The sequence below is a fragment of the Leuciscus leuciscus genome, assembly GCF_965113295.1.
Source record: "Leuciscus leuciscus genome assembly, chromosome: 25".
NCBI lineage: Eukaryota > Metazoa > Chordata > Actinopteri > Cypriniformes > Leuciscidae > Leuciscus > Leuciscus leuciscus.
The window spans coordinates 8,487,123-8,515,006 of NC_138724.1; the positions used below are offsets into that span (position 1 = coordinate 8,487,123).

The window sequence follows — 27,884 nt, forward strand, 5'->3', positions numbered from 1 at the left end:
CACTCATCATGACTGAACGACACAACAGCGATGTGCGAGATCCTATCACAGATCCTCATTAGCGGCTTACACATAGCAGCCCATTGACACGGATCTATGAGGATCTATGTACATATATATATGGTTTCTATAAGCGGAAACCGAGGATAGCGCAGATATGACGTCATTGATAGGCGACAATGACGAGGGACAATTTTTTAAAACTAAAATGTCTCTGGATTTACAAATCCTTGGGAACTTTTGGGATAATGTAAGTACACAACTGCATGAAATATATCACACTGTGAAAGTGTTTTTTAAATATTTTATTACAAAAATATTCATACATATTGTACCTTTAATTACTGGATAAAAACTAACTGAAAAACTAAAACTGAAATAAAAAATTAAATATTGCAAAATTATAACTAAAATTTTAATGAAAACTGAAAATATAAAATAGCTCATTCAAAATATTAATAAATACTATAATAGTATATAAATAACACTAAAATTACACTGTTTCAAGCTGTTTTTGACCTGTCATATTGAAACTTTAAACCACAATGGGATGATTCTTAAAAAAAACATAATTTTTTTAATAAATTCATATGTTTTTGTATTTGATATAATGTATACACTAACAAAAACTCAAAGTGAGTGATTCACTCGGTGTATGATTCTTGCTTTGGGAAAAAGAAGTCCTGGTGTAAAAATCCCAGCGAGCCCCCAAATAATGATTTGTGCGTCAATATTAAAATGTGAATATGTTTTTGTGCCAATATCTCCAAAACTGAGTCTTTCATGGAAGCATCAGATACTATGCTTGGGCACAATAACTAGTCTCGTCTACTACTAACCGTAATTGTCATAAAGCTTTGAGAAGAGTCAAACAAACTTAGAAAATATATATAATACAGGTGTGCAAACAATATTTATCATTTTGTGACAGCATCTTTCACTATAATCACTTAAATTAAATACTTCATACTGTCCCAGAACAACAAATATTATGCATATGTGACCATCTTACTTATTTCATCTCATTAAACTCCAGAAAGCAGTTTCTTTCCGATGCATGTGCATGTCATATGATTGGGTGCATGTCCCTCCCTCCAATCCAGACACCCTGGGGTCCGCTGGTCCCATTTTCCTTCTCCTCCGGGGCTTCTGTCACTCTGTGATGGAGGTTTTCCTATAAAAAACAGAATATTATAGATACATACCATATAATTACCACATCATGTACCATCGTATTTACAAGGTACTCAAATGTACTTTAAAGAACACCATGGTATTACTACAGTACATGTCAAAAACATGGTGGCACTATGGTATTTTTTGATAGTGAGGTAAATAAATAAAAAAGCCCTGTGGTAAAAGTGGTAATGAGAAAAACGTCCTTAAACAGCCATTTTTATATCAGTATTCATATTTGTAAATATTATGATAACAGTCACTGTTAGTTACGCAAAAAATAATAACTGAAATAATATACTTGAAGCCTCTCTTTATGGAAACCCCCAATAAGAAAACATATTGCAGCTGTTGTACAGAGCTTTCATATGTCAACATTTAACTGAACAACTGTGTAACACAAAGGCGATTTGTAAGCAAAAACGTCTGTTTAACTTACCAAAACCGCATCAATAAATCCTCACTGTGGTGAAATATACAAGAATGTGTTTAGTGATACATTTTTAACAGTAAAATCATGTGTTGCCAACTTCCCAAATGGCATTACTGGGGATAGAGCTCCTCAGACATGAGTAATCGATACATTCATTAAAATTATATCTAGTAAATTATTTATTTATTTTACTAAATCTATTAAAAATAATTGAGCTATTATTGAATTAAGAACGTTATTGTACTATTAGATCTGTATTACAAATCATTTAATAGCAAATGTTGTCGGTCGATCTGTGCTGCTGTGCGACTAATCGAGTCTGGCACGTTTTGCGACAGCGCGTGCGCAGACTTCATGCGGACTAGTATTTATTTTAGCGTCCTGTGCCGCATACAGTCATGATGCCCATGTAATACATACATCAAAGAAAAACACTGTACTTCAAATCATTCACATTAAAACGTGCAGTTTAGCTCTGGTCTGAAATGGCGAACGATGGTGCAGCGAAACTGTCTAAAAATCTCCTGCGAATGAAGGTAAGAAGCCGTGCCTCTCGCAGACATCAGAATCAGCTCTAACATATGATATCCAGAAGACAGAGTTATTCAGTGACGAGCCTTTGATTGAACTTGTAATAAGATGTCTTCATGTTAAAGTTCGGTTTTGTTTTGAGTCTCGTGGCGTTGGTGAACGCAGTCACGTGGTCCACACTGTGAACTTTGTGTGTGTGTGTGTGTGTGTGTGTGTGTGTGTGTGTGTGTGTAGTTCATGCAGAGAGGCTTAGATGCAGAGGTGAAGAAGCAGCTGGATGAGGAGGAGAAGAGGATCATCAGTGATGATCACTGGTTCCTGGACCTTCCTGAGCTCAAGGCCAAAGAGTGAGACCTGACTGACATCTCTCATACCTCACACTCATACACTGACACTGACCTCTCGCTCATACACTGTCCTCAGAAAAATATTTATACTCTTAAAGGGATAGTTCACCCCGAAAATGAAAATTGTCATCACTTATTCACCATCAAGTTGTTCCAAACCTGCATGAGTTTCTTTCTTCTGCTGAACTCAAAATATTACATTTTGAAGGAAGTCCGTAACCAAACTGTTGTGTGGCACCATTGACTTCCATAGTATCATTTTTTGTTTTGTTTCTAAAGTCATGGCTACCATCAACTGTCTGGTTACAAACATTCTTCAAAACATGTTCTTTTGTGTTCAGCAGAAGAAAGAAACTCGTACAGGTTTGGAACATGAGGGTGAGTAAATGTCAGCATTTTCATTTTGGGGTGAACTATACCTTTAATTCACATGAATGTCATTGTGTTACATAACAAATATCTATGGAAGCCCATTTCTGCCACATGAGAAAAGAAAAAAACACTATGCTTTGGTAAGTCATAATTATGAGAGTAAAGGTCAATATTATGAGATACTAAGTCTTAGTTACGAGTTAAAAAGTCGAAGTTGTGACACAAGGTTATAATTATGATGTAAAAAGCCATGATTATCACAAGTTGAATTGTCATTATTATGACTTATTTTTATCATCATTTTGACACTTTTTTTTTTTCTTGTGTGGTGGAAATGGGCTTTCATAAACCAAGCCAAAATTAAGTTAGCGAGTGTTTCTCTGTTCAAAATAAAGGCTATTTGTGCATGTGAGTGGAATATGTTGATGGTTAATGTGGTGAACTGCACCTGTGGTCACTATGTGAAGTTAAGAAGAACTGCCTTCATATACAGTGAAAATCCCCAAAGCATCCGCTGATAAAGTCTTTGCAAAAATGGCCTGTAGAAAAAACTTAGTTCTGAGAATAACTTTGTAGATTACAAGGATTTTTTATTTTTTTTGCGATGCACAATAACATTGTTAAATGAGACCAAAGCAACCAAATACCTTGTCCTACATATTTGATGTGTAATGACGTAGTGTCATGCGTGATTTATTAAACTCTGCCTCTGAAATTTAATGAATCATATAATCGAGCTCTGTATCAGAATAAAAAATAACTAGCCACTTTTATTCTGACCAGAAACCACATCGTGGAGGAGAGGAGTTACGTTCCCTGTGAGGATCTGGTTTATGGCAGAATGTCATTCAAAGGCTTCAATCCTGACGTTGAGGTACAAGTTTTGTAAACTTTTATAGACGTGTGTGTCCACAAGTTTCCTTCCATTTGCATCTTTCTAAATTGATGATAAACTCATTTATTTCATGTTGTGTGCAAAAAATGGAATTTCGTTAATTTTCTGAAATATTTATTAAATATAAATCTGAAATATTTATTCATTGTATCTATGTGATAATGTATGTAAAACATTTTTCGTATCTTAATTACATTGAACGTTCTTCATTTACCATGAAACTGAATCTTTTGTAGAAATTAATGTTGCTAATGAACGCACACAAAGAGGAGGAGGAGGAGGATGAAGAGGACGAGACTCTGAGCAGAATGGAGACCGACATCACAGACGAAGAGATGGCTAGAAGGTGCGAGAGGAAACATCTCAACCTGATGTCATACGGGAGATGTCTGTAATATTCAGAACAGATTTTGTGAGCGAAAGACGTTGATTTATTTATGTTTTCTTTCAGATATGAAAGTTTGGTTGGGAGCATGAGAAAAAAGTTTGCCAAGAAACGAGATCGCTCCGCTATTACTAAGACAGAGGAGGACGTCAACTGCAATGTTGCTGATTATCAACCTAAAAGAGCCTTCATGAAGCCTCAGGACTGAGACATTTTATAAATGTTTTTTTTTTATTCAATGGACATTTTTAAAGATCTTCTTTTTAAAAAAAAATACCTATTTAGTGACAACAAATGCATTGTTAAAAGAGAATTTTTTTTTTTTTTATGGAAAAGGTACTAGTGTACAGATTTGAACATCCTAAGACGTGATTTATACATTTTTTCACAATTAAATGTACCGTCCTAAAAGTTGTAAGACCTGGATGTGATGACCAATTCTTTAAGCATTGCTGAGATCTGTGGCGCTGCTCTTAATAGTAGAAAATAACCATAAGATGCAGTCACTTTTGTGAAATTTTGGGGGAAAAAGGTCTATTTTCGAGTCAAGTCACCTTTATTTATTTAGCGCTTTTTACAACACAGAGTGTTTCAAAGCAGCTTTACAGAGATAACAGGAAAATAATGCAACAAAGATTGTTTCTGCTGTACAGCAGATCTAGAAGAAAATAGCGTCATAGTCCATCTTAAGTAAGTTTAGTGATGGTTCATTTTTGTTGTAAAATAAGTTATTAATTTAGTAAACTTGTATATACAGCCGCTCTAGAGAAAACCGTGATGTCATCGTCCAGCTCAGTCCAGTTCTTGTATAATGGTGTCAATGCAGGCAGATCAATAATATTGTTGAATATTAAATGTCCCCAACTGGCAATGAACCCAAACTCCATCAGTGACAAAATGGAGAACAAAACCTTGAGAGAAACCAGGCTCAGCCGCTCAGTTATCCTCTACACAATAGTGCAGCAATGTAGTTACTTTTTTCTATTTGAGCAACATGGAGAATCTAAGTGACCAGACTGGACCCGTTGTGTAATCTGTGTGGGAAGATCTCTCGCCCTCAGGTGTTTGAATACCTATATTGGAATGACTGGATTTAGAAAATTCACCATACAACGGTAAACGTGACTACACTCCGCGCTAGACTTCGACCACTGATGGTGTAGTATTTGCTTGTAGGGGTGTAGCGATACCCTCATGTCACGATTCGATACATATCACGATACTGAACTCACGATACGATATTATTGCGTTACTCCAAGGCATATGGTAAAAGATCAACAAAAAATGTACTGTTGATTAAAATGCTAAATTTGATGTTACATTGTGTGTGTGTAAATGAATAGGCGTGGACTTGGTGCTGGAAACCCAATGAACAGGACAATAGAGACTCCAGAATAACAATATTCATGATTCTGGCCCTGAAAATAGAATTATTTCAGATGAATATGCTTGTACTCTGTCACTGACTATATATATTTAAAATAATGTAGGACACTTTTTACTGGTAACAGAAGATATTTGGCATTTTCAGGACACACAAATATTCCCCCATTACATTATTATACATTATATTCAACATTATGTAATAGTTTAATGTAGTACTGACACTAAAATGAAAAAAAAATAAAAAAATTCACACAGTAATTTTCATTTTGGGTGAACTATCCATGATACATATCATCACTATCCACGATACATATTGTTGTATTGCGATATATTGTTACACCCCTATTTCCTTCCCTAAGTCCTTAGCTCAGATGAGGAACTGTGTGTAAATGTGAAGTGGGAAATTCACTTGTATCAGCAAACAGAATCACAGTTCAAGAACCCCCAAGTTGTGCTGGTTGGGCATCACCATTCATAAAGAGTGGTGAGAGGATCCTGTCGGACAGTGAGGTGGGACAGTGTCTGTAGAGTAAGGGAAGAGCCCACGCTGCGGCTCCTGGGTAATAAAAGTGTTTGGGTCTCGGGGACAGTATCGCATGCTTCAAATCCTCCAGAAACGGGCCTGTGTCTGATTTTGATGCTGAAGACATGTTGGCCAGCCGCTGCTGCATTGAGCGGATGTATTCTTCTCCGTAAGATGTCATCACTTCCTGAGACAAACCACTGAGGATGTCCTCCTGGACACTATTCCACTGCTCTCTGCTGCCGAAAATATCTGGGAAATGAGTTGATGAAAGTAGTTATTAAAGGATTAGTTTACTTCAGAATTAAATGTTCCTGATAATTTACTCTCCCCCACGTCATCCAAGATGTTATAGTGTTACACATATAGTGACTTCAATGGGGTCCAACGGGTTGAAGGTCCAAATGTCAGTTTCAGTGCAGCTTCAAAGTCTCGACATGATCCCAGCCAAGGAATAAGAGTCTTATCTAGCCAAACTATCGGCCATTTTATAACAAAAATAAACATTTATATACTTTTTAACCACAAATGCTCGTCTTGCACTAGTTCTGTGATGCGACACACATTACGTAATCACGTTGAAAGGCGTTTAAAAATGTAGGGTAGAGCGTAAAGAGTACCTGAAAACTATACTTGAGTAAAAGTACAGATACTTTACAGCGAAAATGACTCCATTACAAGTTGATAAGACTCTTATTCCTCGGCTGGGATTGCGTAGAGCCGTTGAAGCTGCACTGAAACTCACATTTGGACCTTCAACCCGTTGGACCCCATTGAAGTCACTATATGGAGAAATATCCTGGAATATTTTCCTCAAAAATCTTCATTTATTTTCGACCGAAGAAAGAAAGACATGAACTTCTTGGATGATGTGGGGAGAGTAAATTATCAGGAATTTGTTATTCTGAAGTGAACTAATCCTTTAAAACTGTTTACAAAACCTGTCAATGCAAGTGGGTCAAATGTCACCCCAAAATGAAAAGAACTATCGATTTTTATATGCATTAAAATTCCCCAGGAAAAAAAAAGTAGCATTGACTGTGAATGAGTATGGACTATGGTTAAGTTAGAGCATAACTATTTGGGGGCATGACCATTAACAATGTTAAACATATGGTTCAGCTTAAGTTGTCCACTCTTAGATGTACAGGTAGTAGACCAGCTCTTATAAACTCCTCCCTACCTATATGAGTACGGGAGAGTGCTTTTAATAGGTACTGAATAACATTGCTTTGCAGCACTTGGAATTTGTTTTTGAGTTTCACAGTCAACCCAGAAAACCATGCAGAGCAAGCAAAATCTACATGGCATTGAATCAGAGTTAATACCAATAATTTATTTACAGAGAAATCAAAAAGCTTTGTCTTGCGATATAAAAACTTCAACTTACAGGCACATTTGGCTAAAACCTTGGCTGCAATGGATTCACCTATAAGTGATTGATCCAATGTTAAACCCAAATATGTGACACTTGACCTGGATACAATTTCAGACCCATTACACATCACCTTTAAAGTATTTAATTTAGCCAACTTCCTTTTTGTACCAAACAGGATTGATTCAGTCTTGCCCAGATGCATAGATAGCTTATTGTCTACTAGCCACTGGTTGACAAACTCAAGCTCTATGCCAAGAGTATTTTCAATGTCTTTTACATTACAACCTGGGACAAGTAAAGCAGAATCATCAGCATATAATAGCAACTTGCACCGTACCGCAGCTGATATGTCATTTATATATACTAAAAATAACAGGGGCCCCAGGATCGAACCTTGGGGCACCCCGCATGTTATACTCTGTGGATCAGAGAGGGTCCCCTCAACATCACAGACTTGAGTCCTATCTGTTAGGTAAGAAGTGAACCATATGAGTGCTGAGTTACTAAAACCCATACACTATAATTTAGAAATCAAAATCTTGTGGTTCACAGTATTGAATGCTTTTTGCAGGTCAAGTAGTAGCATACCAACATAATTCCCTTGATCAAAGTTCTGACGCACATAATCGAAAAGGTGAATGAGACAGGTGTCGGTAGAATATGCAGCTCTAAAGCCAGACTGGAGCTCATATAATGGATCAAGCCTGATGAGATACTCCGCCACCTGTTCATACATGATGACAGAATTGATACTGGCCTATAATTTCCAACATCAGCTCTGCTACTTTTCTTAAAAATAGGAACAACCCTGGCATTCTTCATATCTTTTGGGAAAACACCCTGACTTATGGACAAATTTATGATATGGGTAAGAATACTATATGTAACCCCAGCACTATCCCTAAGAAACCTGGAGGGGATAAGGTCCAAGCCAGAGGCCTTATTCACTGATAGAGTGGAGAGGCTCGCTCTTACTTTATCCTCTGAGACAGGACTAATTGCAAATGCATCTACAGAGATAATTTTACTTCTATAAAAGGAGTTAACAAAATGTATGCCAAATTTGTCAGAAACACCAGGCAATTTATTGACCAAACTGGCAGCAATGGTTGTAAAGTAATGGTTAAAATGGCAGGCAATCCGCCGCTTATCAAAACACATCTCATCTTCAATAATAAGCCCTGCTTTACCAAACTTAGATTTAGCTTTTGCTGTTGATCCCATATCATAGATAATTTTCCATAGTTTTTTAGGCTGTTTTACATTTGCAGCAAAGGAATCAGTATAAAATTCAGACTTAGCTTGCTGTACCTTGTAACTAACTTGATTTCTAAGATAAGCATAAAAGTTATAATCCGCTGGGAGTTTTGACTTTTTAAACTTTATGAAACATCTATTACGTTGTCTGATCAGGTCAACGATTTCAGATGTCATCCAACATGCACTTCTATGCTTAATTCTTGTTTCCCTCATTGGAGCGACTTCATCAAGAGCTGCTATAAAACGCTGCTTAAACAAATCCCAAGCCTTATCAACATCATTACATTCAAACACACCAGACCAGTCTCTCTCAGACAGTCTTTGATTGAACACCTCAGCAAAGTACTGTTTAGTACATAGGTATTTGATAGAACAGTGCTCATTTATTGGCTGAGATTTCATTTTCTTGCGTGTGCAAAAAACAGCATTATGATTACTAAAAGCCACATCCAACACACCCGATTGACTTATCGTTCCACTGTCAGATACCAAAATTAAGTCAAGAAGGGACTGGCTATTTATAGACAACCTAGTAGGCTCAATAATTAATTGCTGTAAACCAGACAGCCTACAAAGACATGAGAGAGATTCTTTCAAGCTACTTCGTGGCAATAATAGATTTGTATTAAAATCACCCATGATGATGCATTCTTTCGGCATACACTGCTTTTCAACAGACAGATTCAAGAAGTTCATAAAAGTCTGTTTGCTTAGATGGGCGGTAACATACACCAACAATGATGGGCTTGGTTTTAGGGATAATTAACTCCACCCAAGCTGCCTCCAAGCAATCCAGTAAGCCCAACTTCACAATCTTGAATGGAACAGTCTAGCCAGGTCTCCGATACAGCAATCACAGCAGCCTTAGACATTAGGCTTGTTCGACTTGAACCGGCGCTGCACAGACCGATCGGTGAATGACATCAAAGTACCGCAAGAGTGAATAGAAAGTAGACGGCTCCTTATGCTTTTGAATTGCTCTCGCGGTACTTTGATGTCATAAACCGATCGGTCTGTGCAGTGTCGGTTCAAGTCGAACAAGCCTATAGATGTGAGGTGTCCAATTTCATCCCCTCCCCATCATTTGAGTGTCACTCATGATGGGGAGGGGAGAGAATGAGCCAATCAGCAGTAGGGAGTGGGTCACTCATGATGGGGGAGGAGAGAGAGAGTGAGCCAATCAGCAGTAGGGGGCTTGTCACTCATGATGGGGGAGGAGAGAGGGTGAGCCAATCAGCAGAAGGAGGTGTGTCACCCAGGATGGGGGAGGAGAGAGAGTGAGCCAATCAGCAGTAGGGGGCGTGTCCACTCATGATGGGGGAGGTGAGAGGGTGAGCCAATCAGCAGTAGGGGGGCGTGTCACTCATGATGGGGGAGGAGAGAGAGTGAGCCAATCAGCAGTAGGGGGTGTGTCACTCATGATGGGGGAGGAGAGAGAGTGAGCCAATCAGCAGTATGGGGCGTGCCATTCATGATGGGGAGGGGAGAAAATTAGCCAATTAGTAGTAGGGGCGTGTCCACTCATGATGGGGGAGGAGAGAGAGTGAGCAAGAGGGATATTTGAAGACTGTAGAAAGAGAGATGGCTGAGAGAAATTACAAAAGAGAAAAGCTCAGAGGAATATTACTGGAAGAAGAAGGGTTATGATCAGGAAAGAGCTTTAGGACCCACGTTATTATTAGCAAAGCTTTCCAGCGCTGGAGAGACATAAGCGGGAAGGATTAAAAACAGACGCAGAGGTTTCGTTGTTTCTGCTCCATATGTGAGTAACATTGGTTTTGCTGTTTCACAGAACCAAGATATGCTGTTGTTGTAATATTAGCTCTAGTAACAGGACAGTTTTGAGTGTCATTGTTTGATTGGAGCTGCTGTGCTGCTGGTGACGGTGTTCATTTTTTATCTTCCTTTTTGTGCATTCATCATATTCACTTCATTTTGCGTGAAGCATTATTTTTCTAATATATTTATCTTTATAGTTATTGTTTGTGATGCGAATGGGCCTTTAAAGGGCTGTTCACACCACAACCAATAACTTTAACATTAGCTATAATTCTTCAAGAATAGTGAAGTCCACCACGGCTATAACGATACTGACACAGTGTAACAATATGGTTGGAATTCTGATGAACGATAAAAAACACTGCCAGCCAATCAGAATCCAGTCGACTCCAGCTCAAGCATTTGAAGCAACAGAAGACATATAAATATCACTCATAATTAACAGAATATGATTGATCGTTGATGTGGACGTTAATATAGTTCTCGTTATAGACTTTGTGTGAACGGGCCTTAATTCTCACTTGTTTTGAAAGCTCCAGGTTGAATGATGATGACTCTGACTCCCCAGCGGTAGAGTTCTTGTCTAATCGCTCCATTGTACGCGATCATCGCTGCCTTAGACGCCCCGTAGCCTGCAAACCCAGGAAGTGGAACTTCGCCTGAAAAAAAACAATGATGTGAATGATTTCAAAGCTTATTGGTGTTTTGACACCTTTAATTGGTTTAGACCAGGGCCTGTTCCTGGAGATCTACCTTTCAGTAAAAAGTTCAGCTCCAACCCTGATCAAACAAACACAAAAGCTAATGAAGATCTCCAGGAGCACTTGATACACATCGGTGTGATGGATCAGGGTTGGATCTGGACTCTGCAGGTAGGTAGATCTCCAGCAACAGGATTCAGCAGCCCTGGTTTAGGCTAAATGTTTTGTCAGAAAATGTTGAATAGCTAGAGGTAGTCAATATTGCAAAAACCTTGCATGCTTATGAAACCGTTTACCTGCCAAACTGGATATGCTGATTATTCTTCCTTTTGATTGTCGTATCAGTGGCAGAAAGACTTGCGTTATCTCCACACTACCAATGAAATTCACATCTACGTGTCTTTTATACATTTTAATCGGCTGAATTTCTCCATCGCACACGTATCCCAGCACTCCTGCGTTGTTCACTAGTGCCCAGAGTCCTGCACACAAGAAATGAGTAATACAAAATAATAATGCACTTGTCTCTATACATACTGTATACTAAACTTTAAACAGTAACAACAGTTGGTAAAACTATTTGCTACTTGGTGATGTCAGAGGTTGCCTGGGCATTGCTATATAGTTGCTAACTTGAGTGGTTTGTGGCTATGCGGATATTTTGGGTGGTTGCTTTGCAGCTTTTAAGGCAGGGTTCCTCAAACTCGGTCCTGGAGGTCCTGCACAGTTTAGCTCCAACCCTGATCAAACACACCTAGCTGTGAGTTTCTAGTGATCCTGAAGACATTGATTAGCTTGCTCAGGTGTGTTTGATCAGTGTTGGAGCTAAACTCTGCAGGACAGCGGCCCTCCAGGACCGAGTTTGAGGAACCCTGTTTTAAGGCTTTGTGATCTTTGTGATGTGGTTTCTAAGGTGTTCTATTGGGTTGCTATGCAGTCACTAGGGTATTTTAGGTGTTATTAGATTGTTGTCAAATGGTTACCAGTGATCTAGGTTGTTGCTAAGTGGTTGTTATAGGGTGTTCTGGGTAGTTTCTAGAATGTAGCAAAGTGGTTGTTCTGGGTAGTTATGATGTTGCTAAAAAGTAGCTTGGGTGTTCTTTGTGGTTGCTATATGGTTGTGACGACCTCTGCTGTTGGTTTTGGGAATTGCTGTTTGGTACCTTTGCCCACTAATTACCTCAATTGGCAGTCAATTGGAAACACCTGTGACCGTGCCTCAGCCACTTCTTAAAGAGATCACCAACTGAGCTTCTGCAGTTACATTTCAACATTATTTTACACTTTCAACCATGCATCTTGCTTTACACATTGATGTTGCTGATGGATACAGAAACACTGTCATTTCCTTTACTTGTTTTCATTCTATTATTTAGTGTTGCCTTATTTTTGTACTTAAATAAACATTACTTTTGAGCCTATAATTTGGTTTACGTGTGTCCCTTGTATTTGTTGCTTCCCTTGAGCCAAGGGTCGTAACAATGGTCACTAAGGTGTTCTTGGTGGTTTTTAGGATTTCTGTGTGGTTGCTATGCAGTTTTTAAGATGTTATGGGTGGCTGCTATGCAGTTACTATGTTGTTCCAGGTGTTTTTATAATGTTAAGTGGTTACTAGGGTGTTGCATAGGGTTTTATGTGCCAATGCTATGCTGTTGCTTGAGTGTTCTGAGGTTACTATAGTTACTAGGAAGATGCTAAGTGGGTTCTGGGTAGTTATTATGTGGTTTCTATTGTGTTCTTGATTGTTTCTAAAATGTTTCTAAATGGTTATTAAGGTGTTCTAGTTGGTTGCTATGCCATTGGAAAGTGGTTGCTAGGGTGTTCTGAGTAGCTGCTATATGATAGCTATAGTGTTCAGGATAATTGGATATTGCCTGAATGTTTGTAAAGTAGTCAGTTGTCAAGTTAGTGTTCTGGCTAGTTGTGCGGTTGTTAGAAAGTTCTAGATGGTTGCTGGGTGTTCCAGGTGGTTGTTATGCTGTTGCTAAGGTGTTCTTTAGGATTTCTTTAGGATTGTTCTGACTTCTGAGTGGTTGCTATGTAGTTTCTAGGGCAGGGCTGGGCAATTCTGGCCCTCGAGGTCCACTTTCCTGCGGCGTTTTGCTCCAACACTGATCAAACTTACCTGCCTGTAGCTTTCTAGTAAGAAGATATTGATGAGCTTGTTCAGGTGTGTTTTTGATTATAGGTAGAGTTAATGCTGTGTTCCATTAACCTTAGAGGAGGGATATAAGAGCTGGGAATGACGTCACACCCGAGTCGACCGCGTAACACAGGTTAGAAAACTAAGATGAACGCATCCAGGCAAGCCTTTGTTGTGCTTGCTCTTTAGGAATACAAACACAAGTGGAATTTTGCACAGACTTTGCCTAAGTATCATGTCCAAAGATAGAGGTTGGATAGTACTGAGTTTGAAACACAGACAAACAGAAGAGCTAATAAACAATATATTACTACTGTTTCACTACGGTTGATGCTCTGAGAAGCCATATTGGATTCTGAAGTCGAAGTTGTTGCAGTTTCCTCCAGTTTCCTATTCGCAACTCCAGCTTGAGGGGGTATTCCAGTTTAAAGTTCTTACTGGGGACTAGGACTTTCCCACATCCGAGGACAAATGGAACGCACTATAAACTCAGGAAAATGGATCTTGAGGGCCAGTTGCATAAAGCACCTAAAGTTTTTCCCTTAAGTATGAGACTTAAGGCATGATTTCCCCTCAGCTAAGGGAATGACTTAAGGGCATATAATCCCTTACACGGTTCTCTTAGGTAAGTGAAACTGTTAAGTGTTTCAAGACAGCGACCCAGGTTTTGCTGTTATAAAATTCGATTGCTGCCATGGACACGTTATTTGTTAATACAGATTGCCGTAAGTTTTAAAGAAAACAGCATAACCTGGATAAGGAAAACAAAAAAGCAAACCAAATATGAAAGAGAAGGACCAGACGAGACAGAAATTAAAATTGATAGTTTATTAAAAATGTTAAATTCTGTCATCATACTCACCCTCATGTCGGTCTAAACCCATAAGACGTTCATTCATATTTAGAAACAAATAAAGATATTTTTAATATTCGCTCATCATTTCTGTCTATTTATTGAAAGACATAAAAGTAGTCCATATATTCGTATATAGTGATGCACGCACATTTGAGCTTCCGTTAACCATATAAGATGTGCTTTATATGTTTATAGGTGGAAAAAATCTAAATTTGTTTATCATATAAAGCGGCCGATCGCGTCTCATTAGAAGACTTGGATTGAAACTGCTTGTTCCGTGTAACACTTAAGGTGAAGTTTTGCAAACCTAGGAAAATTACAGTTAAGGGGCTTTATGCAACACTTATCGTTTTTTAAGAGATTACTTAAGGGAAAAATAGATACTTAAAGGAAATTCTTAGGGTGTATGACGTTTCACCTAAAGAATCCCTTAAGGGTTATTTTTTGCATCACCCTTAAGTTTAAGGGAAACAATAGGTTACTATTGTAACCCCGGTTCTCTGAAACATCGAGTGGAGAGATCCACCTATGGGAAGGGCATCCGTACCTGACCTCTGCAGAAGCATCCAATTGCACCAAGTCTGGCTAGACAGACAGAAGCGTGCAGCCAATGCCAGGTAAGGCCCCACCCCCTTACCTGAGGGCATATAACGCCTGCAAGCGCTGCTATTCTCCAGTAAGTATATTCGCTTCTCGTGCGGCAAGCGGGGCAAAGCTGGTGGATCTCTCCACTCAATGTTTCAGAGAACCGGGGTTACGATAGTAACCTATTGTTCTCTTTCAACATCTTGTGTTCGAGCTCCACCTATGGGAGAGACATGGACAGCTCCCCGATTACCCAATACACTCACAGTGAAGTTCTGAAAGCCAGAGAAGGACAGTCGCCCCAGGGAGGTGGTGCCTGACACGTCCCATAATTATTAACCTGCAATCCTGACGCACACACATAACTGCTGTGCACATGCAGGACATTAAACATGTATGTGGCACACACACGATAATAACCCCAGCAACACACATGTGCATATATACACCCAGGAAGGAATGGAAATGCATGCTTGGTGACAGGAATGTGCATGGCCTGCCGGCCCATTCACTCCTTATTCTTTACTTCCAATGGGGTTGCAGGGAAGGGCTAAGAAGACCACACCCCTAAAACCGAATGTGCTACCGAGAGATACCGTGGCATCCAGCCGGTAGTAACACACAAAGGTATGAGGAGAAGCCCAACTGGCAGTGGAGCAGATGTCCTGCAGTGACACTCCCCTAAACAAAGCCCAAGAGGCGGCTAAGCCCCTTGTGGAATGCGCTCTGATGTCCCCTGGGGGCTGCACTCCCTTTGATTCATATGCCAAAGCTATAGCATTCACAAGCCAATGTGAGAGGCGTTGCTTCGATATTGGACTCCCTCTATGAGGGGGAGCCCATGAAATAAAGAGCTGGTCGCTCTTCTGAAAAGCACTGGTCCTGGTCATATATGTATGTAAAGCACACGGCAGGTGTCCTGCAACACTTTCTCCTTCGATTCGGCTATAATGAGCCAATCGTCTATGTATATTAAAAATCCTCAGACCTGACATTCTCATGGGTGCTAAGCCTGCTTTCGCACACAGACAGAAACATAGAGGGCTTAGGGCGAGCCCAAACGCCAGAACTGTGAATTCGTAACATGTGCTTTGGTAGGCGAAACGAAGAAACTTCCTGTGTGGAAGAGAGTGATTCAGGTGGTGTCCCCCAATCTGATGAATCAGGGATTTTATTCTCGTTATTTCCTGGTCTCAAAGAAGGACGGCTCTCTCCGCCCTATCTTGGACCTCAGTGTGTTGAACAAACATTTGAGGAAATACAATTTCAGAATGTTAACTCATGGCTCGCTCACCCGCGCCATGAAACAGAACGACTAAATGCAGATAAATGCTTATATGGAAGAAAGCATCTTTAAGATCGACCGATGTGAACCAGTCGTTCTGTTTTATGGCGCCGGCGACTGTCACATCTGGCAGAGGCTGATCAGGTGATATGTCCTCCTGAAGACACGCAAGTGAGCAGCGTAAATCCAACCAAACTGTGTAAGTGCAGAGATTGCGAGAAGCAAATGTCAACTGGAGAATAGCAGCACTTGCAGGCGTTATATGCCCTCAGGTAAGGGGGTGGGGCCTTACCTGGCATTGACTGCGCGCTTCTGTCTGTCTAGCCAGACTTGGTGCAATTGGATGCTTCTGCAGAGGTCAGGTATGGATGTCCTTCCATTTAGGTGCTTTATGCAACCGGGCACAGATCTGCCCACCCCTTTCTAGGATATTCTGAATGGTTGTTATGTGGTGGCTGTGGTTTTGTAGGTCAGGGTTTTTCATCTCTGGTCCACGAGGTACACGTTCCTGCAGAGATTAGCTCCAAACCTGATCAAACTTACCTGCCTGAAACTTTCTATTAATCCTGAAGACCTTGTTTCAATTGGTCAGGTGCAAATGTGCCGCAAAAGTCCTGAAAAGTGAATCCAAAGCATTTTAATCACCCCCTGGTGACTGGCTGCAGTATAGGTCATAAACCCCACCCTCTCTGTCGAATGGGACACACGAGCCAAACTAAAAAATCGTTACGTTATGATTGTCAGCTGTGATTGAGTCTGCGGGAGTATGTGCGGGACCGTGGCTCCACTACTGCACAGACTCGGCCTCTGAACGGTGTAATCGGCAATGACCGTTAGGCAATATGGAGCGGTTCTCAATAGCAAGCTATTTTTTAAAGCATAAGATCTCACTCTCCCTTCAGAGCGGCTCCAAAGCCAAGCCTCCTCCAAAACACACGAATACACACAGCCAGAGCAGATTGAGCAAAGCGAAATAAAAGACGGCGTTAAATTACCTTATGTCTCAAAGCACATAACATTACAATAATGAACGTAAACAACTCTTACTTGTGCCACCTGACTGCTGCAGATTCGTTTCGGCGTTGATAGTTTTGCCATTGAAACGCATAAATCCTAGTCTGAACAGAGTAGAACGTCATCGGTTGCCGTCTCTAAATGATGGTTATGAGATGCGTGTAAGCAGCATAAGCTCATTGTTTTGGTTCAGGAGGAACTGTAAAACTGCTGCTGTTTGTTCGTGACTGACGTAGTGTTGTCACGGTACCAAAATTTCAGTATTCGGTACCAATACCAGTGAAAATCCACGGTTCTCGGTACCAATTTCAGTACCAAAGGGCTAGAAATCAATCAATTCTGATAAAAAATATGGAACTAATCTTTAAAAGCTTTCGATCTTTACTCTCCTCATGTAACGTTGCATTCGGAGATCGACAAGTGTCTCCTTTCCACAAGCGCTTGCTCTCCCGTGGCGTCTGTCGTTGCTATGCAACCATGAACATAGGCGTGCCTGGAAAACCGAGCGCGCCGCGTCACTTCTATTATGAGCGTGCTTGCCACGCGCCTACATTTGGAATAACAAATCTGCACACGCAATAAACGCACTATGTGAACGGCCACTTATGGCAACGTGACATTAGCCAAATCCAAAATATTTCCATATGTGTCTCTTTCCTCCTTTCTTATCAACAAGTGGATTAACAGCCACCACATCAGCAGCACCGCCGGTCGCCATGTCTCAGCGCTTTAATAAAGAGGACGCAACTGCAAGCGCTCAGTGCATGCGTGCATGCATGCGCATCAAGGAACCGGGTTTGAACGGGTCCTCGGTACCACCGGTACTTAAGAAAACTTGGTACCGTGACGTTTACATTTTTCTAGTACCGACTTGGTACCAAAGTACCGGGTCTTTTGACAACACTAGACTGACGTCTGTTTAACGCTGCATAGTCTTACTCTTGCGCTGATGACATGTGATGTGTGAGGAATGGAAATACATGTGTTGACAGGCAGGTAAGACATCCAATCATTACATTCGGACCAAATGCAATGATTGGACGCATATTTCTTTGGTCCTGAGACTTCCACAAACAATATATGCATGCACTTTGATATTTAGTCCACTTCTGTTATTGATTGTATGTATGTAATGTAAAGCATTACATACATTATATGTATGTAAAGCACACGGCAGGTGTCCTGCAACACTTTCTCCTTCGATTCGGCTATAATGAGCCAATCGTCTATGTATATTAAAAATCCTCAGACCTGACATTCTCATGGGTGCTAAGCCTGCTTTCGCACACAGACAGAAACACAGAGGGCTTAGGGCGAGCCCAAACGCCAGAACTGTGAATTCGTAACATGTGCTTTGGTAGGCGAAACGAAGAAACTTCCTGTGTGGAAGAGAGTGATTCAGGTGGTGTCCCCCAATCTGATGAATCAGGGATTTTATTCTCGTTATTTCCTGGTCTCAAAGAAGGACGGCTCTCTCCGCCCTATCTTGGACCTCAGTGTGTTGAACAAACATTTGAGGAAATACAATTTCAGAATGTTAACTCATGGCTCGCTCACCCGCGCCATGAAACAGAACGACTAAATGCAGATAAATGCTTATATGGAAGAAAGCATCTTTAAGATCGACCGATGTGAACCAGTCGTTCTGTTTTATGGCGCGGGCGACTGTCACATCTGGCAGAGGCTGATCAGGTGATATGTCCTCCTGAAGACACGCAAGTGAGCAGCGTAAATCCAACCAAACTGTGTAAGTGCAGAGATCGCGAGAAGCAAATGTCAACTGGAGAATGATTGGACGCATATTTCTTTGGTCCTGAGACTTCCACAAACAATATATGCATGCACTTTGATATTTAGTCCACTTCTGTTATTGATTGCTATCAGGATATGAAGAGAGTTTCAATCAGAATAACAAAAACTGTTTATGAAAAAAATTGCCTCACTTTAATTTTTCTACAGTGGAAGGAAGCGGAGTAGCGCTGTCCATCTTTTTTACAGTCTATGGTCAGGTGTGTTTCAGGGTTGGAGCTAAACTCTGGAGGAAAGTGGACGTTGAGGGCCAGAGTTGAGAACTAGGCCACCAGTTCAGGTGTCTGCTTACTGGCCACAAGTGACTATGAGTATTAGTAATGATAAAGAAATCATTAGAAAATACCACCAATAAGATCAGATGTCAAAACCACATTTACCAGTTCTGTTCTTACCTGCTTTTCCTGTTTGGCTCTTGATGTACTGATATGCCTGTGTGATCTGGCTGCTGTTGGTGATGTCTAACTGTAGGATGGTAAGGTTTGGAGATGCAGCTTTCTTTAGCTTCAAAGCTCCAGGACTGAGTTCATTCAGAACTCCTGCAAACACCCTCATCCCTGCACTGTCCAAAAACCTGGCCAGATCATGACCAAAACCCGAGTCACAACCTGTGCAACATACACAATCTCAATTCGTTACACATTCACACTTATAATATATCAGGCCATATATTCCAATATTCCATGGCATTATGGGTAATAGTGGTTAGATGCCACATAGGCAATTCATGTTTGTTTATTATTCTAATCTATATGGAAACCAATCTGTGTTAAATGACAACACAAGAATGCAGCAGTGATTTATGGTCTTATGGGAACCAGTGAAGTTAACCATAACTGAGTTAAGTTCAAAGTGCAAAGTTCACTAGGACGACAGAGAAACACTGTTTTTACTGGGTGAGATGTTCACATTTTTAAAGAAAAAAAATATATATTTTACATTTTAGGATCATTAAAGGCAGGGTAGGCAGGTTTTTTCAAAAAAACTTTTTCCCAAATTTGTTTAAACTGTCTTTATATACCAATACATAATTAAAATGTAAGTACTCGAGTGTCGAGTATCTGAAAATCGAGTGTTTGTACCACCCCAAAGGTACTACCTACTAAATAAATCCATAATTTGACACAAAATATTGATTTAAAAAGGAGTTTATTGATTTAAAAATGATTGTATTGCTTCCGCTAAAGAAAATAGTCAGTTCCGTCTCTACGGTTAGAATCCTGCGTCCATAGCAACGCAATGTTTTTCATGGCAATGGTGTGTTATACTTTGCAGCGGTCTTTTATCAAGAAATAACAGACCGCATTCTACATTAGAATTCAACCAAGCCATGTAATAAGTAAGGGTTAATGCCCGACGAGGTGTCCATTTTCAGGTATTAATGGACGACGGCGAGGCGTGAACCGGGTTGCCTCCGCCGAAGTCCATTAATACCTGACAAGACACCTCGAAGGGCATTAACCCGCTTATACCATGGTCACTTGCCAAATAACACATTTTTAAAACATTAGTTTATATTTTAATTAGTTTTACAATCGAAATCTAAAGTTTTTACAAACAATAACTTGGTTTCCCTGGTAGCAACCGGAGATATTTATAGTCCGCTCAGCTCGTAGAACGTACTCGGTTACTAACGTAACCTCGGTTCTCTCTAGAAGAGGGAACGAGTACTGCGTAAGATATCTTACGCTAGGGGAAAATCCTTTTCCGCGAGATATTGAAGCCAAAAATTATCCTTAATTTTGTAATAATGCAAAACGCGTTGCAGCAGCAATGCAGACATAGGCGAGACAGCTCGCGCGCCTATTGGCTGCTCTGCGGCAACTGCAGCAGCCTATCGAGCGAGGCCTGGCGTGACGTCAGACCCAATCAGGGCACTTCGCGCCCGCTGCGTCACGTCCCGCCGAAATGGGCGTGGTCTAGGCCTATAAATATCGCTCGCAGGCAGCTATTATCTGGTTTTTCATCATCGAAGCAACCAGAGCGTGTGCATGCACGGCAAGATACGCAGTACTCGTTCCCTCTTCTAGAGAGAACCGAGGTTACGTTAGTAACCGAGTACGTTCTCTTACGAGAGGTCTCTCGTACTGCGTAAGATATCTTACGCTAGGGGACCCAGTGTAAAACGCCGTGCATGCTGAGATCTGACACCAAAGACCCAAGGGCGAAAGCCCGGGGTACATATAGTGCACAATCACTCAGTGAACTCACAGAGAGTCCGGGAAGAAGGAGGGGTGCAGCCTCACTTTTCCACATAAAGTAGCGTCGAAGGGACGCAAATTTCATCATACAGACAGGGCGGGGTACGGCCTGAACTGATGGGAAAAAATGTGGGTCTTACACAGTTTGCCCAGCTTTAAACTGTCGAAAATTGAGCTGTGCTCAGTAAACGCAGCATTCTGAGCTGAACGCATCAGGTCAGATAATACTGGTAGTTTAGACCGACAGCAGCCTGGCCTGCAGGGCGGGAACCTCTAGGTTATAAAACCTTATAAATGTAGACGGGGAGGCCCAGCCTGCCGCCATACAAATATCTTGCAAGGCAATCCCACTTGACCAGGCCCACGAAGAGGCCATGCCTCTTGTGGAATGCGCTCTGACACCCAAAGGGCACTGCATGCCCTTGGAGGCGTATGCCAGCGCTATAGCATCAACTATCCATCTGGATAGGCTCTGTTTCGACGCGGCTAGTCCCTTAGAACGTCCGCTAAACGAAACTGTTCCGTCTGTCTGAAAACAGACGAGCGAGACACATAAGCTCGTAATGCCCTGACTGGGCAAAGGAGGCTCGCGTCTCTTTCCTCATCAGGGACCGGTAGGGCTGACAGAGAGATAATCTGCGCCCTAAACGGTGTGTTGAGGGATTTTGGAACATAACCGTGCTTAGGTTTGAGTATAACTTTTGAGTCATTGGGCCCAAACTCCATGCACGCCGCGCTCACAGAGAGCGCGTGCAGATCCCCTATGCGCTTCACTGAAGCGAGAGCCAGCAAAAACACCGTTTTGAAAGACAGGTGTTTCAAATCGATTGACTGTAAAGGCTCAAATGGCGCACCTTTCATGGCTTCCAGAACCGTAGAAAGGTCCCATACGGGGACTGAGGGAGGTCTGGGAGGATTCAGTCTCTTAGCTCCTCTAAGGAAGCGGATGACTAAATCGTTCCTTCCTATTGACTGACCAAGCGTTGTTTCTGAGAACGCTGCTATAGCCGCCACATAAACTTTGAGCGTGGAGGGGGCCCTGCCCCCATCCAACAGCTCTTGTAGGAAGGAAAGCACCTCCGTCACATCACAGTTTGTGGGTGACACACCACGGGCTGTGCACCAGCCCGAAAACACTGACCATTTCGAAGAATAGAGTCGTCTTGTAGACGGAGCTCTAGCCTGCGTGATCGTGTTTAATACTCCTTTAGGGAGTCCAACATGTACCCGTTGATGGCCCAGACATGAAGGGACCATAGTTCCGGGTGAGGATGCCAGATCGAGCCGCGGGCCTGTGAGAGGAGATCTCTCCTCACTGGTACTGGCCACGGGGCAGTACTTGCTAACTGCATCACGGCTGGGAACCAAGGTTGGTTTTTCCAGAACGGTGCTACCAGCAGTACTGAGCATCCTTCTTCCCTGATCCGTTCTATCACCTGAGGCAGGAGAGAGACGGGGGGAAAAGCATAGAGCGGGCGGCGGGGCCACACATGGGCCAGCGCGCTCCTGCTCTTGGAGAAAAATTCTTGACAGTGAGCGTTTTCTTGAGACGCAAACAGGTCCACTTCCGCTCTGCCGAATTTCTTCCACAGCAGTTGGACTGTCTGTGGGTGTAGAGACCATTCGCCTGCCGGAACATTGTTCCTGGACAGTCTGTCTGGTCCTATATTCATGATCCCTGGCACGTGCGCTGCTCTGAGCGAGCGCAGGTTGCACTGAGCCCATACCAGGAGGCGTTCTGCCAGCCTGTACAGTTTCTCGGATCTGATGCCGCCCTGGCGATTTATGTAGGACACCACAGACATGTTGTCCGAACGGACCAAGACGTGGTGACCTTTTATTTGGGGACAAAAACGCGTCAGTGCGTTGTCTACTGCCAGCATTTCGAGGCAGTTTATGTGCAGGAGCTTCTCCCGTTCTGACCACTGGCCGAAGAACGGTCTGCCCTCGAGCAGCGCTCCCCATCCCGAGGTGGACGCGTCCGTGGACACCACTTTCACCCTCGGGGAAGTCCCCAGGCTTACACCTGATTGGTACCAGTCGTTCGCTTTCCAGGGTTTCAGAGCTGTAACATTTCTGATTGACCCTGAGGCGAAGCAAACCGGGTGCCCACGCTTCGCGTGGGACTCGCGCTTTCAGCCAAAACTGCAGCGGGCGCATGCGGAGCAGACCCAGCTGGAGCACTGACGATGCTGAGGCCATGAGACCTAGCATCTTCTGAAATCTCTTGAGCGGGACAGACGCGCCGCAGCGAAAAGAGTTCGCTGTGCGTCGAATGTCTACCGCGCGCTGTTGTGATAGTCGCGCTATCATGGATAGTGAGTCCGGTTCTGTGCCCAGGAAAGATATTTTCTGACTGGGAGACAGGGAGCTCTTCGCCCAATTGACACTCAGACCCAAATCCTCGAGGTGATCGAGTAAAATGGTCGTGTGTTCTATGAGCACTGCGCGAGATTGCGCTAGAATCAGCCAATCGTCCAAATAGTTCAGCACTCGCATGCCTCTCATTCTGAGGGGTGCGAGCGCCGCATCCATGCACTTCGTAAATGTACGGGGTGCTAGGGACAAACCGAACGGCAGGACTGTGTACTGATATGCCTGGCCCTCGAAGGCGAATCTCAAATATCGCCTGTGACGTGACGCTATCTGTATTTGAAAACACGCGTCTTTCAGATCTATTGACACAAACCAATCTCCTTGGCGAATCTGCACAAGGATTTGCCTGGTCGTGAGCATCCTGAACTGTCGCTTCACAAGCACTTTGTTCAGTTGCCTTAGATCTAGTATGGGTCTGAGACCCCCGTCTTTTTTCGGTACCAGGAAGTATCTGCTGTATAGCCCTCCCTCGCTCTGATCTTGAGAGAGAGGTTCTATGGCCCCTTTGCTCAATAGTTTCGTCACCTCGGCTCGAAGTAGATGTGCTACTTCTGTTTTTACCGTGGTCTCGACGCGCGCCACATAGCGGCGAGGGCGTCGGCGAAACTGCAGCGAATAGCCTCTTTCTATAATGTTCAGCACCCACTTCGAAACCCCGGGTAGCTTTGCCCATGCGTCTGCATGGATAGCTAGGGGTCGAATACGAAGCGCGCTCCGCTCGCTCAGCGATGGAGAAGCTTCGGTGTGCTGTAACACAAGCGTGTCGCTCGTGACATTTGAGGCATGGGGCGCGCTGATGACAGCGGGCAGATTGCCCGCGCTCGACTCCTCTGCGGTGGTTAACCGCGAGGGGGAGGGCTGGGCGGTTCCCGTGGGAACTGTCATGTCTATGTGTGGATGTGGGCGCGGGACAGCGGGCACATTTATCACACCGAAAGCATCGTTCGCTTGCGTGAAGCGAGTGCACGTTGGTTTTGTTTTTACAGAAACCGTGAGACATGCATAACGTGGTGTTAGTGGGCACATTCACCATGTTTGAAGCGCAATCGGTCTGAGCCGATTCATGTGCGCGAGCCCTGTGTGACGGGCTGTGCTTGTGTGTAGAGATGGGCACTGGGCAGTGGGCATTCTTCTTACACATAAAGCACCATCGGCCGTGGCCGGGACACCAGAAAAAATTCACACTTATGGGATTTATCTGGGTAGCCGTAAAAACGGCGTTTGTGTGCAGGCAAGCGGGTGACAGAACCGACTTGTTTACTGCAGGATACACTGGAACAGTCACATTTACTGGAACTGAACGAGCGAGAAGTTGCCATAGAAACAGAGAGCGTCAACATGCTGGCGTTTATTGCAGGCCTGCGTGCATTACAACAGGCTTGTTCACTGCAATATTGACATTTCCAGTCGCCTGAATTCCAGAGGGGAATGGGAAATGTATAGGAAAAAGGAGGTTGGTCCGTCCGCAGCGGGACCAGAAACACTCCCTTTTTTCCTTACGCCAGTGACGCACGGAACACCATAGAAACGGTGTTTGGGTGCAGGCGAGCGGGTTGTACAACGCGCTCGTTGGCTGCAAAATACACATCTGCAGTCGCCTTTTCAGGGAACTGACAGAGCGAGCATTGACGGCATAATTTTATCTGCCGGTAGACCCGGGGATCGAACGCGGGTCTCTCGCGTGCAAAAACCTGAGAGTCTGCCACTGGGCCACAGGGGGAGACACATTGTAACTCAGTTAGCGCGAGTATTATAAGAGAGCGTCAACGTGCTGGCGTTTGTTTGCAGGCATGCGTGTATTACAACAGGCTTGCTCACTGCAATACAGACATTTCCAGTCGCCCGAACTTCAGAGGGGAATGAGAAATGTACGAGAAAGAGGAGGTCGGTCCATCCGCGGGGGGACCAGAAAACGCTCTTTTCTCCTTTCGCCAGTGACGCACGGAAACCATAGAAACGGTGTTTGGGTGCAGGCGAGCGGGTTGTGCAACGCGCTCGTTGGCTGCAAAATGCACGTCTGCAGTCGCTTTTCAGGGAACTGACAGAGCGAAGCATTGGCGGCATAATTTTAACTGCCGCTAGACCGGGATTCGAACTCCGGTCTCTCGTGGGAAAAACCAATGATTCCGCCACTGAGCCACAGGGGGGGAACGCAAAGGTTTTCGGATGCACGAGCATATAAGAGCGTCACATGCTTTCTTCGGCGTATGCTTGCAGGCGCGCTTGTATTAAAACAGGCTCGCCTGCTGCAATATTGATATTTCCAGTCGCACGATCAGGGAACTGGGAATATGTATGAGAAATTGAAGGTCAGTCCATCCTCGGAGGGACTAAAAAACACATCTTTCTCCTTTCGCCGGTGAGTGACGCATGAATGGGGCGCAGAAGGCAGGGTAGCTTTCTTATAACGTAAAGAAAAACTAACCCCGACCGTCCGCTTCCAGCCTCCCTTGTGAGCGGCGCAGTTTGCGCGGCTTGAACAAAGGGAGAGAGAAATCTAGCCCCGTGACCGCCCGCTCCTGACATCCTCTGTGAGCGGCGCGGTGTGCGCGGCTCGAACAGAGGGAGAACAGGTATCGTCCCCCAAGCAGGCAAGGCAAGCGGGCGAACCGGCAAGCTTTGCGGGTTGGGGGGGGGGGGGCGGAGGAGCAGTCTCGGAGAAGGATGCCAGGTGAGTCCTCAGAGTCACCATAGGCAGTACCTAACTCGCAGTGAGGGCAGTCGCCGTCAGCGAGTGCGAGAGCTGCGTGATCAGGAAAAGGGGCGTCTTGAAAAAGACGCCCAGCTCTTTTAGTGCAATGGGAGTGTGTGTCGCGGCGGCGAGCACACACACATACATAAACACAGTAGCAGAGAAAGGATATAATGCCGGAAAGCGCAGCAGGAAGGCAAGGAAGGCGGCGCGGCCAGCGACTTCAGTGACTCGTCCCGCTGAAGGTGCTCTCTCTCGACGGCGCGGCTTCTAATCCAGCTCCAGCGATGCGTGTGCTTCGCTTGAAGGATGAAAAATCAGATAATAGCTGCCTGCGAGCGATATTTATAGGCCTAGACCACGCCCATTTCGGCGGGACGTGACGCAGCGGGCGCGAAGTGCCCTGATTGGGTCTGACGTCACGCCAGGCCTCGCTCGATAGGCTGCTGCAGTTGCCGCAGAGCAGCCAATAGGCGCGCGAGCTGTCTCGCCTATGTCTGCATTGCTGCTGCAACGCGTTTTGCATTATTACAAAATTAAGGATAATTTTTGGCTTCAATATCTCGCGGAAAAGGATTTTCCCCTAGCGTAAGATATCTTACGCAGTACGAGAGACCTCTCGTAAGAGAACCCTTCAGTTTACTGCCTGTTGCTATGGTTACTCACAGCTGATGTAGCCAGCGCATTTATTTATTAATTTCGAACGGTAAACAGTCAGTTTCACCAGAACTCCTTTACTAGGTGTCCTCTATCACTTTTTAATGGACACCCTGCAGCCAATCAGAATCGAGAATTCACCCAGACCTTATATAAAAATTATAATAATAATAATAATATTATATATATATATATATACACACACACCGTGTATATATATTACAGTAATATAATCAGAATCTACATAATGAATAATGCAAATTTTTTTTTATTATCCAAAATTAAATCTAGATCCATTATGGGAATGAGATTTATTTATGTATTTTATTGTATTGTTTTATTACGATAGTGGGAATTTGGGAGGAAATGTGTTTAATTGTCATAAAAACAATGTCAAAATGCAACAAAAAAAAAAACAAAAAAAAAAAAACCCCGTAATGGTCCTAGAAATAGTCTTCATTTCTTAGTGCAAGTTTTAATGTCTTATTTCTAACATTTTATTTGGTGGTGAATATATGATATATATGAATGATATGATGTTCTTGTTCTTGAAAGACTTCATAAGATACACTACTTCACTATGCTGTGAATACATTAATATACTGTATGCTGACCTTCAGAATATATACAAATAAACAGAATTTAGGAGCAGGTGTCTTACCTGTGATCAGTACCGCCTTGTCCAGGGTAGACAACATGACCTCTTCTTTCCCTACATAGTGGATCACACTACACAGCACACTCATAAGCCCCACTTTAAGAACACTTGAATGGACCCAACAGTTCAACATCACACCGGAAAACACGAGCAGCGCCAACCACCTCACCGACCGGCCTTCAGCCACACGCAAAAGCAGAAGCCCAACACATATCACCATGAGAAGACCATATAGAAAGCCCAGGCAGCCTTCTACAATTCCCTCCATTTCTACACTACACACAGGAAAGAAGCAGCCAATGCTATCAGGAGATCTAGAAAGGCGCCTGTCAGATTACAACCTGTCTATTGTGCTGAGCTGGTTTGATGAGTGTGTGAATCTTGTAAATCTTCAGGTTTATGCTTTATAGCATGATCACGCCCCTTAACCAGAGCATAGCAT

The 27,884-nt window shown here is 43.1% G+C and overlaps 2 protein-coding genes across 3 annotated transcripts; one reads left to right on the forward strand and one right to left on the reverse strand.

Annotated features, from left to right (window-relative positions):
- Positions 1–1,955: 1,955 nt before the first annotated feature.
- mphosph6 (M-phase phosphoprotein 6) lies at positions 1,956–4,557 on the forward strand. The gene is made up of 5 exons (XM_082160557.1): positions 1,956–2,145; positions 2,375–2,487; positions 3,643–3,733; positions 3,991–4,100; positions 4,206–4,557. Exons 1-5 carry the CDS (start codon positions 2,095–2,097, stop codon positions 4,345–4,347), a joined length of 507 nt encoding a protein of 168 aa, XP_082016683.1. The 5' UTR covers positions 1,956–2,094; the 3' UTR covers positions 4,348–4,557.
- hsd17b2 (hydroxysteroid (17-beta) dehydrogenase 2) lies at positions 4,408–27,813 on the reverse strand. Of its 2 annotated transcripts, XM_082160503.1 has the most exons (5): positions 27,446–27,813; positions 19,254–19,466; positions 11,463–11,648; positions 10,987–11,124; positions 4,408–6,300 (listed from the first exon to the last, which is right to left on the reverse strand). In XM_082160503.1, exons 1-5 carry the CDS (start codon positions 27,708–27,710, stop codon positions 5,960–5,962), a joined length of 1,143 nt encoding a protein of 380 aa, XP_082016629.1. In that variant the 5' UTR covers positions 27,711–27,813; the 3' UTR covers positions 4,408–5,959. The 2 variants fall into 2 exon arrangements, with proteins under 2 accessions (XP_082016629.1, XP_082016630.1); XM_082160504.1 differs by lacking the exon at positions 19,254–19,466.
- Between the last annotated feature and the right edge of the window lie 71 nt (positions 27,814–27,884).

What these genes read in the sequence shown, in the direction of transcription:
- hsd17b2 (XM_082160503.1), bottom strand. Translation starts at nt 27,710, where the DNA reads ATGGAGGGAATTGTAGAAGGCTGCCTGGGCTTTCTATATGGTCTTCTC. An exon ending in CAAGGCGGTACTGATCACAG is followed by an intron (nt 19,467 to 27,445) that starts GTAAGACACCTG and finishes TATGTTGCACAG; the next exon opens with GTTGTGACTCGGGTTTTGGT. An exon ending in ACCTGGAGCTTTCAAAACAA is followed by an intron (nt 6,301 to 10,986) that starts GTGAGAATTAAG and finishes CTCATTTCCCAG; the next exon opens with ATATTTTCGGCAGCAGAGAG.
- mphosph6 (XM_082160557.1), top strand. Translation starts at nt 2,095, where the DNA reads ATGGCGAACGATGGTGCAGCGAAACTGTCTAAAAATCTCCTGCGAATG. An exon ending in CCTGAGCTCAAGGCCAAAGA is followed by an intron (nt 2,488 to 3,642) that starts GTGAGACCTGAC and finishes TATTCTGACCAG; the next exon opens with AAACCACATCGTGGAGGAGA. An exon ending in GACGAAGAGATGGCTAGAAG is followed by an intron (nt 4,101 to 4,205) that starts GTGCGAGAGGAA and finishes GTTTTCTTTCAG; the next exon opens with ATATGAAAGTTTGGTTGGGA.